The sequence below is a fragment of the Cuculus canorus genome, chromosome 2, assembly GCF_017976375.1.
Source record: "Cuculus canorus isolate bCucCan1 chromosome 2, bCucCan1.pri, whole genome shotgun sequence".
In the NCBI taxonomy this organism is placed as follows: domain Eukaryota; kingdom Metazoa; phylum Chordata; class Aves; order Cuculiformes; family Cuculidae; genus Cuculus; species Cuculus canorus.
In genome coordinates this window covers 60,942,230-60,956,985 of record NC_071402.1, presented here as the reverse complement: position 1 = coordinate 60,956,985, position 14,756 = coordinate 60,942,230, and the positions used below count along the sequence as shown (strand labels likewise).

Below are 14,756 nucleotides of genomic sequence, written 5' to 3'. Positions count from 1 at the left end.
GAGCAACACCTGCAAATTTATCTTCATACCAAGAGCTACCATTTAGATTTACATTCGGTTTTCTAACACGTCCCTTTCAGTTGCTCAAGTCTGAGTATCAGGATACCAAGGAAAATGCCATATGCGACCAGAAAGAAAAGCAATCTGCAACAGAGAGAAACGCTGGGAAATGCAATGTTTGGGTTTTTTTTTTCACAAAACATGATTGCCAGGGCTCTGCCTCCCCCTCCTTCGCATTGCCGCTAACCTCTCCGCAGGAGCTGAGAGGCACAAAACATTTTCAGCCGGCAAATATCTGGTGATAACCAAGACTGTGACGAGCATCATCATCACCGCTCCGCAAGGCAGAAGAGACCCCTGAGCGGAGTCCCCGAGCCCTGCAGGCGGCGAGGGGAGGCACTCACTGAGTTCCTCGACCTCACGCTCTGCCCGTTGGGATTTTCCCTCGCCGCGGAGCGACCGTCCCTGCCTCCCTCCCTGCCACCCCCGGGGGCGCCGCTGCCCAGCCCGGCCCGCCCCGACGAGGGCGTGCCGCCCCGCGCCGCCGCCAGGTGGCGCCCCACGCCCGTCCTTGGCGCCGAGCCCCGGGCGGAGCCCTGGTGCGGAGCGGGGAGCGGGGAGCGGGTCCCGGGCCGGGAGCGGGTTGGGGAGCGGGGCGGAGAGCAGGTGCGGGGGCTGGGAGAGGGTCCAGGAGCAGGTACGGGGCTGGGAGCGGGGCTGGCATCAGGTGCGGGGCTGGGAACAGGTCCAGGAGCAGGTGCGGGGCTGGGAAAGGAGCCGCCTCGGGAAAGAAACAGTTTACTACAGCGGGGAGCCGCCGCCGAGCGCTGGCGAGAGGGGGTGCGGGCACGGGAATAGGACCTTTCAGTGTGCGGTGCGCAGCCTTCAGCGGCGCAAACGTATCCTTTTTAGTTATTAATATTATGATGATGGTGATTAAAGTCTGTTAATTCCAAGTAGCTTCCAGTCCGTGATAACCGCACGGTTCGGCTGCAGCTCTGGCCCCGTAAACGCTAAGGTGCCGGTGGCGCGTTCGTACAGGGGCGGCTGAGCCCGACGTGTCGAAGTAGAAATAAAAGAAGGGGTTGGGCTGATCCCCGCCGCCCGTGGCACCGTGCGGGGCTCCCGGGGAGCCTGTCCCGGGTGGAGCCCCGCGGTGCGGGTGCCGAGGTGCCGGGTCCAGGCTCGGCTCCTCTCCCGGAGACCGAACCCCTGCCGGTGCGAGTGTTTGTGTGTGTGTGTGTGTGTGAGCGAGAGAGAGAGGGGAGGGGGGAGGAAGCGGGGTGGTGGTGGTAGCGGTTGCGGTGGGGGGGGATTATTGGCAATGGGCGGGAGAGAAAGAGGCGACTCCTGTTTCCTTTTCTTTCTGCCAGCGCAATCTCGGCTCATTTTCTCTAAGCAATACAAGTTCACGGACGAGCTACCTAGCCAGCCCTCCTCTCCCGTCATGGACCTCCCAGGTAAAAAGGCCGTTCCGCTCCCCGCCAGCCGCTCCTTTTGCAAAATACGATTTGAAATGATAGCGATAATAAGATACGGTGTTAAGGGAAAGGGGAGCGATGCCTCGGGGGAAGCGTAGACGGGATCTCCCAGCAGCGAGGTCTCGGCTTGTTGTGGTGAGCGGGGGAAACTGAGATGCAACTTCCCGGGGAGATGCCGGGTGAGGTTTCGCCTCCTGCGATGTACGTGCATGCCGGGCTGAGAGCCGGGGGATATCTCCGCCGGCCGCTCCCCTCCCGAGAGTTTAAGGAACAACGGGGATCGGCAGCAGCGGGAGTAGCGTGGCCTGGGGGGCGAAGTGTTGGGAAACAGAAGCCGGTTCCCCGAGCGCAGCAGCCCCCGGGCGGAGAGGAGGGCGGCGGCGGCTCCCAGAGTAACAGGAATAGCGGGGCGGCTCCAGCGAGGGGGAGAGGGGTCATTGCCAACGACAATAATAACGCTAATAAAATCTTTTTTTTTCTTTTTTTTTTTTTTTTTTTTTTTCGGAGCGGCTGGAGCGTTAGGAGACCGGCATAAACGCGGCTCCTGTATGTAGTAAAAGGCGGGTCCGTGGGAACTAGCCGGCTTTTGGAGCCGCCGTCGGCTATAGCGTGGGAAAGGGACTGTCCGAGGCGCCCACGGGTGCTCCGCCGCGGGTTCAGGGACGAAATCTGCCGCGCTGCCCCCCTCCTCGAAGTATGGCTGGGGCTGCGGGACCCCCCGCTGTTGGGGGACGGGAGAAAGACGAGACGCGAGGAGGCGCCGGGTCTCTCCCAGCCTTGTGCCGCCTGGGCTGCCCGGGGCGGGGACCCCGCGGCGGCTCGACGCTCGCTCCGCTTTGCCCCCGCCAGGCTCGCCGCCCGCACTCTGAAGAGGCTCCTTCGCGGAGGAGGAGGAGGAAGAGGAGGAAGAGAGGAGGAGGCGGAGAAGGGGAGGAAGGCGCGGCGCCGCCCGCCGCTGCCCGGGCGCCGTCCCGCAGAGCGCTGGCCGCAGGGCGAGGCGGAGCGGCGGCAGCAGGCGCTGGGCATGGGGTGGCGGCGGCGGGGGGCGCTGCCGGCGGGCGGCTGCTGCTGCTGCCTGGCGGCGGCGCTGCCGCTGCTGCTGCTGCTGCTGCCCGCCGGGTGCCCCGTGCGGGCGCAGAACGACACGGAGCCCATCGTCCTGGAGGGGAAGTGCCTGGTGGTCTGCGACTCCAGCCCCTCGGCCGACGGCGCGATCACCTCCTCCCTGGGGATCTCGGTGCGCTCGGGCAGCGCCAAGGTGGCCTTCTCGGCCACCCGCAGCACCAACCACGAGCCCTCCGAGATGAGCAACCGCACCATGACCATCTACTTCGACCAGGTCAGCCGCCGCCTGCTTTGCTTTTGCTGCCCCCACGCCGATCCCTCGCTTCCCTGCGCGAGCATCCCCATCCCTGTGTCCCCCCCGTGACTCATTTTCCTCGTACTCCGCTTCTGTCTTTTAATCCCGAGCCACCCGCTCAATAGCGATTTTACGACCGAACTCCCCAGAAGGAGTTTGGGAAGTTCTTTCAGGTTCTTCCAGTTCTTTTGTGGAGTGCTGGTGGGGTGGGAAGGATGGACGCTGACTTCTTGCCCCGTCCCATGGCGAGTAGGGAGAGCGCTTTAACCTGAGAGTCTCGGACGCTTTGGGGGGCGCCTCGCAGCCGGGGATTGTCCCGGGCAGGCAGGGGAGACCCGTAGGTGAAAGATTGAGCACCCGCTCCTCTGTACTCCGTCGGAAATACTCATTTTCAGGGCAAGGGGAGGACGAGGATTTACCGATGGGGAGTCTCCGGATCTGCTTGTTCCGAGCGCGTTTGGCAGTATTACAGCATGTCTCAGGGGGTGGGATGGCTGAGGAAGAAGAGGGTGTTCCCCGCGTTATCAAACGAGGCGAGCGATGTCCCCGGTGGGATATAGCGGAATGTTTTTATCCTGAACGGCATCCGCTGGGCAGAGCAGCGGGCAGCCCTGCCTGGTCGTCCTGCCCCTTCCCCTTCGCGCTGCTTGCCTTCCAGACCCCATGCCCTATCCATTAAATTTACTTTTTTTTTCTGCCACCTCTACTCCTGAAGCAGTATTGCAGAGTCAGCCAAAATTAGCACACGCAAACTTGTCTTCTCTGGGTTTTTTTTTTCATCTCCATCCACCTGTCATTCGTCTACCTGTCCCTCCTAATGAGTTCGTACAGCTATTCCTTGCATACAAGATCTTATAAAGTCAAATCGGTAGAGAGAAAAAAAAAAGAGCTTGCTTCATATATAGTGTTTTGGACGCTTTACCCTGCAATGCTCAGTTCTCATGAATTTGAAGAGGTTCCTCCCTTGGTGCTCCGGATTAATTATTTTTTTTTTCTTTGTCTCCTTTCTTTGAAACAGTATAGTTTGGCTATTTAGGAAGAAAAGGTGGGGATTTGGAGGGTTTGTTTTCTTCTCTTTCGTGTTTTTATTCATTAGAAGAGAGGCTGTACCGCGCCGGGGCGCCGCGGGGGCAGGCGGGGGTGGCAGCGGGCTCAGGCTCACCCGCTGCCCGGCTGGCAGTGCCACGGGCCCGTATTTTTTGCTCCCCTCGTTACTTTTCAGTCAAATCGGGCTGCCCACTGTTGGACCCTGGAAGGGGAGCGAACGAATAAGACGGAGACGGATTCCCTCTGCGGGGAATAAGATGCGGCAGCCGCTTCCGAGTGTCTTTGCACATCTGGTGGAGGGCTTAACACTTCGTCTCTGTTTGTTTGTTTGTTTGTTTTTCCCAGAGCCATTTAAATATGAGACAAATTAAGATTGTTGTCGGGTAGGCGAAGACATAGCTCAGCCGCCCAAAGAGGGTGCGGGCCAGCCCTCCAGAGGGACACGGAGGCATGAGCTGGCAGATGCAGCTGGTGCTGAGCATCCTCTGTGCTCTCTTGCTTTTCTCTGCTGAAAGATATCCCAGTGCGATTTTAGTTCCATACCCTATTAAACTCGAGAGCAGGTCTGGTTTCTGTAGCGGTAGCTAAAAACTATGCTTTTGCATCGTGAGTTGATAAGTTTCAGGGGTTTTTTTTCCTCATTTCTTTCCCCTCCCTCTTTTCCTCCCCCCACTGCCCCCCGCTTCTGCCACCTTCGCTTTCTTGAGAGTGCAGTGTGAACATCTGCACTTCATCTAACAGGCTTTGGAGATCATCTTTGCGTAACTAAATCGTTTTATGAACTACCATGCTTTTTAAATGCCTCGGTAACTTGGCTCCTTTTCCCTGCAGTGCACTTAATTGTGCTGCAAATGCCATTGTGACTGGGCTTTATATCAGTCGTGAAGCTTATGTTAGATTTTCACTGTTGCTTTTCCTAAGGTGGGGTCTGATTTCTCTCTCTTTTTCTTTCTCTCTTTTTCTTTTTTTTTGTTTGTTTGTTTGTTTATCTTCCAGGTATTAGTTAATATTGGCAACCATTTTGACCTTGCTTCCAGTATATTTGTAGCACCAAGAAAAGGGATATATAGTTTCAGTTTCCACGTGGTCAAGGTCTATAACAGACAAACCATACAGGTGGGTTTTGATCTAAAGAAGATGGTACCTTTCCTTTTCTTTCAGATGCTCATTTCTAGACACTAAGTTGTCATTTACAAAACAAGCAGTTGAAGAATGAGTCTCTAGGTTATCTTAGTTTAAGACTCTGTATGCATGACAGAAATCACGCATTGCCTTAGCTTAATTCAACTCTGTTTCTAACCTGCACGAAGGTTTAGCGATGTGCATAGGGCAAACTAGCCATTGAGAGTATCAAGAAAACTTAAGATTCTCTCTCTTTGCACTTTTTAGGTAAGTTTAATGCAAAATGGCTACCCAGTGATTTCAGCTTTTGCAGGGGATCAGGACGTCACCAGAGAAGCAGCCAGTAATGGGGTCTTGCTCCACATGGAAAGAGAAGACAAAGTGCATCTCAAACTGGAAAGGGGTAACCTCATGGGAGGGTGGAAATACTCAACCTTTTCCGGCTTCTTAGTCTTTCCACTATAAAAGAAGGCCACATAGGAGACAGATCCATGAGCCGAGCAAGGATTCAGTCGTTAACAACACCCTGAACTTGGCAGCACATGACAATATTTCCAGTCACCCCGTCAGACTGTCACAGTAGAAGAATGATGACGTTCGAAACTCCAACATTTGCTTTGAATATTGACAATTCTTCGGGAACCTGCGCCTCTAATTAGTTTTAGACGACAGTGATCTTTAGGAGAAATGAAATGATCGACCTGAGCAATTTGTACCTGTGATTGTAAAGTCAATTTTGGATTTTATTGTTGGGATCATTGACTTTCTTCTTTTTTTATTTTTTCCTCTCTCTCATTTTTTCCTCTTTTTTTTTCCCTCTTGTTGTTGTCCCAATGAGACAGATAACTTGGACCACACAATCTCTTTGTCAAAGGCTCTCTCCAGAGCCAGAAGAATGAAGTGTTCAGCCCAATGAAGTGTTCTTTCCATGCTTTATTTCTTTGTGTTGTATAGCCTTAAGGAAAAAAGAAAAAAAAAAAAAAGAGAAAAAAAAAAAGGAAAAAAAAAAGAATGGCTTCAGTCTCAGTCCTGTATTTTTCTGGGGGAGGGGGATTCTGGACATTACTGTGTCAAGAAGTGCTTTATCCAGTGAAGCAAAATTTGCACGATTGGAACCTTATTTGTTTTGTGTTGTTCGTGTTTTTCATCGACTTCTTCCTGATTTTTGTTTGTGTGCGCTAAAAATGTAAGCTAGATTGATCAATAAGACAAAACAAAGCACATATATACCCTGTAGCTCTAAGTAAAGCTAACCAGTGAACAATTCTGTCTGCACTTTCCAGCTGATCTTTATAGACCTATTTAGAGAGAGAGAAAGAGAGAGAAAGAGCGAGAGAGCTACATGATCCTTCAGTTACAATCTGGAAACCAGTAAAGGAACTGACATTTCTGAATTGTCCTGACATTTCTAGAAGCAACAGTGGAGGCTTTGAATATCTTCTCTGACCATACCCTAAAATATATCCTTTCTTTACATTATTGAGCATATTTTGGATGCTTTTATCTGATATTTATTTGATGTATTTGTCCACTAATGCTTTAGTACATATTGTGGGAGCATGGAGAGTTGGCAGAGCAAACTCTTCCTCTTCCACATTAAATAAAACCATCTCCACTTGACCTGTCCATGGCAAGTATTGGAGGAGTTGCCACTAGCATCTTTGGCAGCCTTTGGGAGAGGGTCAGCAAATGCACCTGAAGTTGCACAGGTGCCGTGCATTCATTATCTGTGTGTGCTCTCCTTATACAAATAGCCTCAGAGTGCTGGGAGTAGACTGATGTTGGTATTGGAGGTTAGGAAAAGTTATTACCCCAATCAACAAGAGGTAAAATATCAGGGCAATATCAATTGCATCTGTTTGCCTCATTCTAAATAAATAGATCTTGTTTCTTCACTGTTTTGGGTTTTTTTTTTTAAAGGTTGGTGTATTAGTTTGCTGAGGAAAATCTTGCTTGAGAAGATCCAGGAGGAATGTTTGTATTACTTTATATTATATTTATCTTAATTTATTTGTCTTTAAATATTTAGTCTTGATATTAATCCCACGAGTGTGGGTGTGTATAAGAATTTATTTTTGTCAAATTTCTCTGCCACAAACAAATATAATGCAAAGGCATTTGCAGCAAATCGGTGGTAGCTATGCTGTATTTCAAATTATGGTGGACATGTCATTTTCATTGTAAATTTATCATTAAAGGGACAAAGTCAATTAAAGTCATATATTCTTTAAAAAAACCCTTATCTGTGTTGCTTATGAAACCTTAGATGACTAAAATATGAGCAGGTGTATTTTCACCATTGATGCTTTTTTTGCATTGGCGTTTCAATTTGCTGCTTACGGAACTAATGAGTTTCAGGTTTGTTTTTTAATGGGTTGCGTTTTCTTGTTTCCCCTTGTGCATTGGTATGACTGCAGTGTTTCTAGTAGCAAAATATCACAGGGCTATGTTTAAATATATGAAATGAAATCTTAGTCATCAGAAACCCTTTTTAATTAAAATACTAAAGTAGTTAGGAGACCAGTTGTCTTAACGGTAGATGTTGTAAAACTACTTTTAAATCTATTTTTTTGTGTTTAAAATTGATGAAGTCTCTCAAGAAAATAGACCCCCAGGTGGATTCAGGTTCCCAGGTTTTCAGTTTCTATTACATTTTCTCAGTCTTATTTTGAAATTCTGCCTACCAAAATCACTTTCAGTTGTCCGATTTATTGCAGTTCGTCTGTCTTGAATAAGGCAGTGTCGTAATATTTCTGGCTCTCACCTAACCCAAATGAGGCCAATGACAGGGTTTTCCTTGGACATATTCTTGGAAGTTTCTTAGGCTACGGGAGCTGCAAAATCTGAATATCCCACTTAAAGTATTTTAAGTTCAGTAATTTTGATTGTGCTTATTTTATAAAACTAAATATGTGTATATGATAACCAATCTTCTGAATTTAAAAATCTCTAATATACTGTCTCTCTCTCACTTCTACTTGTGTCCTTAATCTTAAGCTATAGAGTTAGAACTATTATATAAACAGTTTAATTAAATGGAAAATGGCCAGTAAATTCTTGTTGGACACCAATTACAATCATGGTGCTATTGTTTTTCTGTAAACTTTTGATATTTGTAAAATTTTTCCCTTTCTCCTTTTACTTCATTTCGTATCTGAGTTTGAGAAGGTGCAATTTACTTGTCATTGGAAACTGTAGACATTTTGATACACATGTAAGATGTGGATGTCATTATATATTTTATGTTAGAGGCAGAAAATGTACAACAGCAGCACTGAAGAATGCAACAAGAAATGTTATGTGAGAGCGCTCAAAGGAGCCTCCTAGCACATTAAGAGTAGGCTTATCTAAAGTAATTTATAGAAACAAATGGATTTGGTAACAGAGTTAGTGCAAGTGTAGTGTTGAGGGACACCGTGAGAGTTACTAAGTGTAAAACAAATATAGCAGTGGAACAGGCCAATGGCACAATAACGGCTCTGGTTCCTGTGGAGATAATAACAATATTACTTCCAACAACTTTCAAACTTTCTCACAAGCTGCTGTGTAATACAATTGTATGATATTCATATGAAAACACTGTCTGTTTGACTGTTTCCCTTCCAGGGAACAAGGTACACCTGAGTGTCTTTGGGAACCACTGCTCTAGGGTTTCTTCCGTGTACTTCTGGCTTGGTAGAAACCAGGACCTATATTAGGAATGATAAATATTTATCATACACTTTGTTGCCTTTCTTTAGATTTCTCTGAATTTTATATCCATTGTTTGAACATGGTCTTGTAAAAACCTGTGTGCTCTTACCTCCTCCTGAGCCAGTAGGTATGATGGATATGCTGTGTCTCTCATTACTGGTCAGCATCTTGCAAACTGGATCTGTTTATTTTGTGTGGGAGGATGAGAGAGATGGAGACACAAAACTACGGAGTTGTTTAGAAGTTACATAGCGTTTGTTGGCTGTGACTTTTTTAACTTTTAAAAAACATTTTGTTTTTTGTTGACGGAATTCCTATCTCAGACAATTTGTCAAAGTAGAAGGTAAGCTGAAAGGGTTTGTTTAGTGATGGAGTTGTTCAGAAATAACTGAAAGTGGTTTCATGCCCTTGTAATGTGGCATTCATTTCTGGAATAACCAAGGTCACAGGCAGCGTTGTTTAAAAATAGCTATTATAGTTAATAGTCTGCTTCAACCAAGGATAATTTTCTAGTGATAACAAGCACACAATCTGCGTTGTTCATATACTTCATAATTTTCATGGATAATGACTTGCAAGCTAAAGTCCATTAAACAGTTATACCTAACTAAAGAAAACCAATAGATTTATCTGTTTTTATTTATTGTTGAGAGACCAAGGAATGTCTTTGAGGCAATGCAGTTTTTAGATTTGGAACTACACACTTCCCTGAACAATTGTTCCAGGATCACATTTGATGAGATGAGCCATGCCTGTGTTTAATCGTGGTGGTAAATAATAATCATTCATTGTAAAATACCCATTTTCTTAATGGGACATATTCTTTTATTTGACTTGTCTTCATCTGCCAGGATGCTTAAAACAGAACTTTGATTCCTGGCCACCTGTTAACAAGATAACATTAATAGCTTATGAGCTTCTGAGAATTATTGATATCCAAGAATTATTGATATCCATCATGACTGTAGTTAGACAGACAAGGTGTCCGGGCAGATGATAGACAGACATTTTGATCAGCTTTTTATATAATAAAGCACCAGCAAAATTTGAGCGTTCCACAGCAAAATGAATATATTGTCATTTCAATTAAGAGGCTAATCCTGTTTGTTTTACTTGCTTGAGTAAAGCCTATGACTCTATAGAGGAGCTTATGAAAAACATCAATAGTATTTGGCCTGAATTGTAGCATTTGGATTTTGATTGTGATCTACTATTACATTTACTTTAAAAATCAGTGACGATAATCAGTGCAAACCCTTAGTTAATAATAATTTTTCATTTTAAATATATTTCAACACTAATCATAATTCTGATAATGTAATAAAAATCCTACAAATTTAATTTGAACGTTTGGAAACTGTTCTCAAAACAGTATGTTTACAATGTTATCAAACATGATCATGATTTTTTTTTCTCTTATTAGCCATTAGCAATAAAATTTCAAGATCACTAATAGCATTTCATACTATTTGAATATAGTAATGGAAATACACTTCACATACAAAGTATAAGTAACATTCCATTCTTCCTAGGTAATATACATTAAAGTACTCTGTGAATCCCCTCTGATATTCATCAGCAAAATAAAGGTGCCTAACTTGCATAGTCTCTGCAGATCGCGTACCATGAAGAATATAAATAATGTCCTAGCAAGACAATTAGAAGCAAGTAATGACTAACACTATGAATTCTGCGTTAAAAAACCCCAAACATATGTATCAACAGAAATTCAGATCATATTGACAAAAACTCAGGAAATACTAAACTTAAGTTTTTAAACTAGTGTTACTGACTGATACTACTTCTGTTCTAAAGTGAAGTGTTATTTTTACTATGGGAATCTAAAAAAGAATTTAAATTATTGAGATCAGCTGTATTAAGACTCTTGCTCAAAGTATTGATATAATGACTCAACGGAAACATAAATTCATCAATTAGTAGTTACATCATTTCTTTACACCTAATATATTTCAATTAATTGAAACCACTACTTTGAAATGCTTCTATTTTTGTGTGTGAATATACACACATGTTCATACATGTATAAATATGTACATATACAAGCAAAACATATTTTTAGCTAGGAATGGGTGGACAGAGAGCTGATTTTTTTGTGTACTTTGTCCTTCTTTTCTCCATAGCATTATCCCAACAAGTTAATTGTTACTTTATTTATTGTCATTCTAATCCTAAACTTGTTTATCTTTGCTTGCATCCAAAAGCACACAAGCAATAGCAAATGGCAGTATACATTTCAGCGCTGAGAGCTGCCACAGTTTAGTTAATACTAGGGTAAAGTGAAGCATACATATATTAATAGAATACTTTTGTTGTTTTCTAGTACTGTATGGGAATTTCTTCAAAATATCAGTCAGAGAGATATCTCATAGTGGAGGTTCAGTTTATTCTTCTGTTGACACTGAATGGGAAAACTGTGAAAGAGAAAATATATCGCTATATTTAGTTGTTCAGCAAAATTGATCTTTGTATGCTGACTCGATTTTGGTGGTGTAACTGTATTCTGTATAGAAAGGCATCGCATTGTCACATATCAGAGCTAAGAACACAATGACCTCAGCGGATAAAGGGTTTTCTAACTTTTGTATTTGTTCACTTGGAGAAATAACCTAGCACAGAACTTATGCTGCTCCTACAGGTTTTTGTGCCAGAGAAAATATGTAAGAAATTACTTTTAAGAAAATCTTTCAAGTTCCCATAAAGCATATCTTGTTACCAACAGCAGAATTTTCTCAGCCCAGTTCATAATAGTGTGACTTGGGAGTGGTTTAGGATGGAGTTTAAATGGACAGCTGGATTCTTAATAGCTGGTTTCTTCCCTATCCTAAGTTTTCTGGAGAGTTGTGTTTTCATTAGATAGTATAATCTCTCTAGATATAACTGTCCCTTAACCCTGACTGTCTAATAAAACCTGTCTTCCCTAATTATTTCACCTGGGTAGGGAAAACATCCATTTTTCTTCTTCTTTGCTATGGTTTCTACTGTTTTCTTATACTATGTGGCTAAAACTATTCCCCCCAAGAAAAGGATATTCCCACTGTGCATGCCTCTGTAAGATGCTTTGTTTTCTCTTCTCCTGCCCTCTCTTACCCTTTCATTCATATTAAAAGACTCCTAATATTGAATATTTTAAGTGTTCTATAAAATAATGCTTTTCCATTCAGCTTCTCATTCATAACTGCGTGAGAACTTTTTCATGCAAAACAATGACAGCGTTAGTCCCCTGCTGACAAATTATCTTGTCCCTTAGTTCTGCAACCAGAACTCAGGAAGGAGAACCTGGTCTAGTTAAGAGAAATTAGAAATATAAGTAAATTAAAACCAAAGAAAATTGAGGAATTGGTCTGTACACAAATCAGTGATTTTTTGGTAAAAGTTTTAATTCCATTCAATCTGTTCTTTCAGAGAACATGATTTGCATAACCAAGTGACTTGGCACCTCTGTTTTCTTAAATCCATTTAAAATACCCTATGAACAGGGATACTAAGATTCTCCCCTTTTACAGCTCAATTACAAAATGTAGACCCTCTCACATACACGTTAGGGCACTGGACAAAAGCGAGAAACCAAATTTTCAAGTACCTGAATGATCTTTTAACCTGAAGACCTTGTAAGAAAGAGAGATCATGCTGCAGGAATCAGGGGAGAAGGGAAGAAACCCTCCTAGAAAACAGAAAGGCTGCTAACGTCAACCTCAAAATCATATGGCTACATGTGCTCACATACATGTGTGAACTATGGCTACGTGAGAAGCATTTGTATGTAAAATACTTTTTCCAGAGTTCTAACTTGGATGTAATTAACAAAATTAAATGAATACATATATGGAATTTAGAGGAGGTCAAACATGCATGTGTGATTAGTGATTGTGCCAAACTGTTTATAAGGACAGTGCCTCAATACATATATATTACACAGTGTATTCCATGGAATGATGCGCTATATAACTATTATCTAAGCTATTCCTGAGCAAATGTTGCAAAACTGTCTTTAAGGGTCTAAAAGAGTCAGAGATCAGAGTGTAGCTAATACATTTCAGGTTACTAGATATGTTATAAAAAGGTGAGATAAACATTTTGATATTTTTTTTCCCCTCATTTAAGAAGCAGCTTACCTCCTGAAAACAAGAATGGAGCCCGCATGTACTATATGGCATGTGCATGATCTAAGTTTTACTAGGAGTAAAAGAGCCTTGCTTATTTATCTCCATGTCCAGATCCTCTTTAAGGCATTTGTCTGTCACATGCCTTTTACCTGTGCACTAATGCTTTTCAGAGATGCATAGGGTATGTCTGAACTAAATGATTGAAAGTTGTTTTGCAAGTGGACTTTAGCATGTTAAACCCCCGAGTGGCAGACTTTCTTACCACACTACTGATTGTAAGATTTACTGTAAATAAGGCTTAAAGTGTATACGCTTAGAAAGTGCTTGGTGCTTAGAAAGAGCCATAATGAGGATATCTGTTGAATATAGGCTATACTGCTGTACTCTATCCATGCATAAGGCAGCCAGGCGTGGTGAAAGATAACTTCAGGCAACATTTAGTTGACGTCGCAAAGTACAGATTCAGAATCTCAAGAATACTCCAGTGCTGAACCAAGGACTGCAAACCAGTATATGCTTTCTTGTAAACAGTATGCATAGTGAATAAATATGTGCTGGAAAAAAAATGTTCCCACTATATATAACTTCGCAGTAATATTGATTTAATAATCTATTAAAAAAATCTGCATAGGCTCTTGGGCAATTTGCCATCTTGATGTTACTCTGCTGGACTAGCACCTCAGTGTCACTGCCTTTTCTATACTGGGAAACCAAAACTGGGCAAGATACCCCAGATATGGTCACAAGCACCAATGAAGAGGATCTTGACTTGCTGGCTATGCTCTTGCTAATACATCCAGCTATGCAACAAACTTTTATTGTTGCAAGACTTTACTGCTGACTGATGTTCAACTTGTTACCCTAAGGTTTTTGGGTTTTTTTTTTTCCCTCCTGCAAAACTGATTTCTATCCAGTCAGCTCCAGACAATACTGCTGCATGTGGCTATTTCATCCTAGGTTTGGGACTTTCTACTTGCCTTTGTTGAAGTTCATGACTTTGTATCAGCCCAGTCTGTCAAAGGCCCACTGAACAGCAGCCCTGTTGCTTAGTATATCTATTTCTTCCTTTAAATTTGGTTTGATCCAAAGACTTGCTGAGGGTGCATTTTGCCCTGTCATCCAGCTAGCTGATGAAGATATTAAATGGTAGCAGCCTTGGTACTCACCTGTGAGGAAAGCGTCTGGTAACCATCTGACAAATTGATTTCAAACTGCTACTCATTAGCCTTTGTGCCTCCTGATCCAACCAGTTTTCCATATATCTTGTAGTCTATGCATCCAGTCTGTTGCTTGACTACAAAGATACAGTGGGAGGCCATATCAGAAGTCATGATTAAGTCAAGGTAAATAGCATCCTCTATCCACCAAGCCAGTCATTAGAGAGGGCTATCAGGCTGGTCAGGCATGATTTTCACTTTGTAAATCCATTGTGGTTGTTCCCATTCATCTTCTTGTCACTCATATGCCTAGGAATAACATCCATATGCAGATTTTCTCCATAATCTTCCAGGAAACTGAAGTGAGGCTGATCAGTCTCTAACGTACCAGATCCTCTTTCTTGTGGCTCTTGCAGAGTGATGTGACATTTTCCGTTCTCTAGTCATTAGGGACATCTTCTGGTCACCTAGTTTTTGAAAGGTGACTTTGGCCCAGCTCCCTCATCGACATCAGATGTATCTCCTGTGGTGTCATGAACAGCCCTATAACCAATTTATTTGCTCAACTCACCCTTACCTAATCTTTGCTTACCATAGGCAGTACCTCAGTCTCCCAGATTCTGCTAAGAGACCTGGAAAGTAGGCATACCTTATCAATAAAGACCTTGTCAAACAAAGTTTTGAACACTGCAATCCCTTTCATATCCTCATTACCAGATCCACTAGTTTTTCTGTCAATATACTTACAGAGGTCTTTATTTTTGCTGTTCAC

The 14,756-nt window shown here is 43.6% G+C and overlaps 1 protein-coding gene across 2 annotated transcripts; it reads left to right on the top strand.

Annotated features, from left to right (window-relative positions):
- Nucleotides 1-1,354: 1,354 nt before the first annotated feature.
- Nucleotides 1,355-9,978, top strand: CBLN2 (cerebellin 2 precursor). 2 transcript variants are annotated; one of them, XM_054060693.1, is made up of 4 exons: nt 1,355-1,460; nt 2,331-2,820; nt 4,885-5,004; nt 5,278-9,978. In XM_054060693.1, exons 2-4 carry the CDS (start codon nt 2,506-2,508, stop codon nt 5,473-5,475), a joined length of 633 nt encoding a protein of 210 aa, XP_053916668.1. In that variant the 5' UTR covers nt 1,355-1,460; nt 2,331-2,505; the 3' UTR covers nt 5,476-9,978. The 2 variants fall into 2 exon arrangements, 1 of the variants encoding a protein (XP_053916668.1); XR_008448871.1 differs by having other exon boundaries at nt 1,381-1,460; nt 1,989-2,820; nt 5,278-5,306.
- The last annotated feature ends 4,778 nt before the right edge of the window (nt 9,979-14,756 follow it).

Excerpts from the sequence above, each read along its gene's own strand:
- CBLN2 (XM_054060693.1), top strand. The coding sequence starts at position 2,506 with ATGGGGTGGCGGCGGCGGGGGGCGCTGCCGGCGGGCGGCTGCTGCTGC. Across the intron at positions 2,821-4,884 it reads TGACCATCTACTTCGACCAG|GTATTAGTTAATATTGGCAA; the intron begins GTCAGCCGCCGC and ends TTTATCTTCCAG. Across the intron at positions 5,005-5,277 it reads ATAACAGACAAACCATACAG|GTAAGTTTAATGCAAAATGG; the intron begins GTGGGTTTTGAT and ends TGCACTTTTTAG.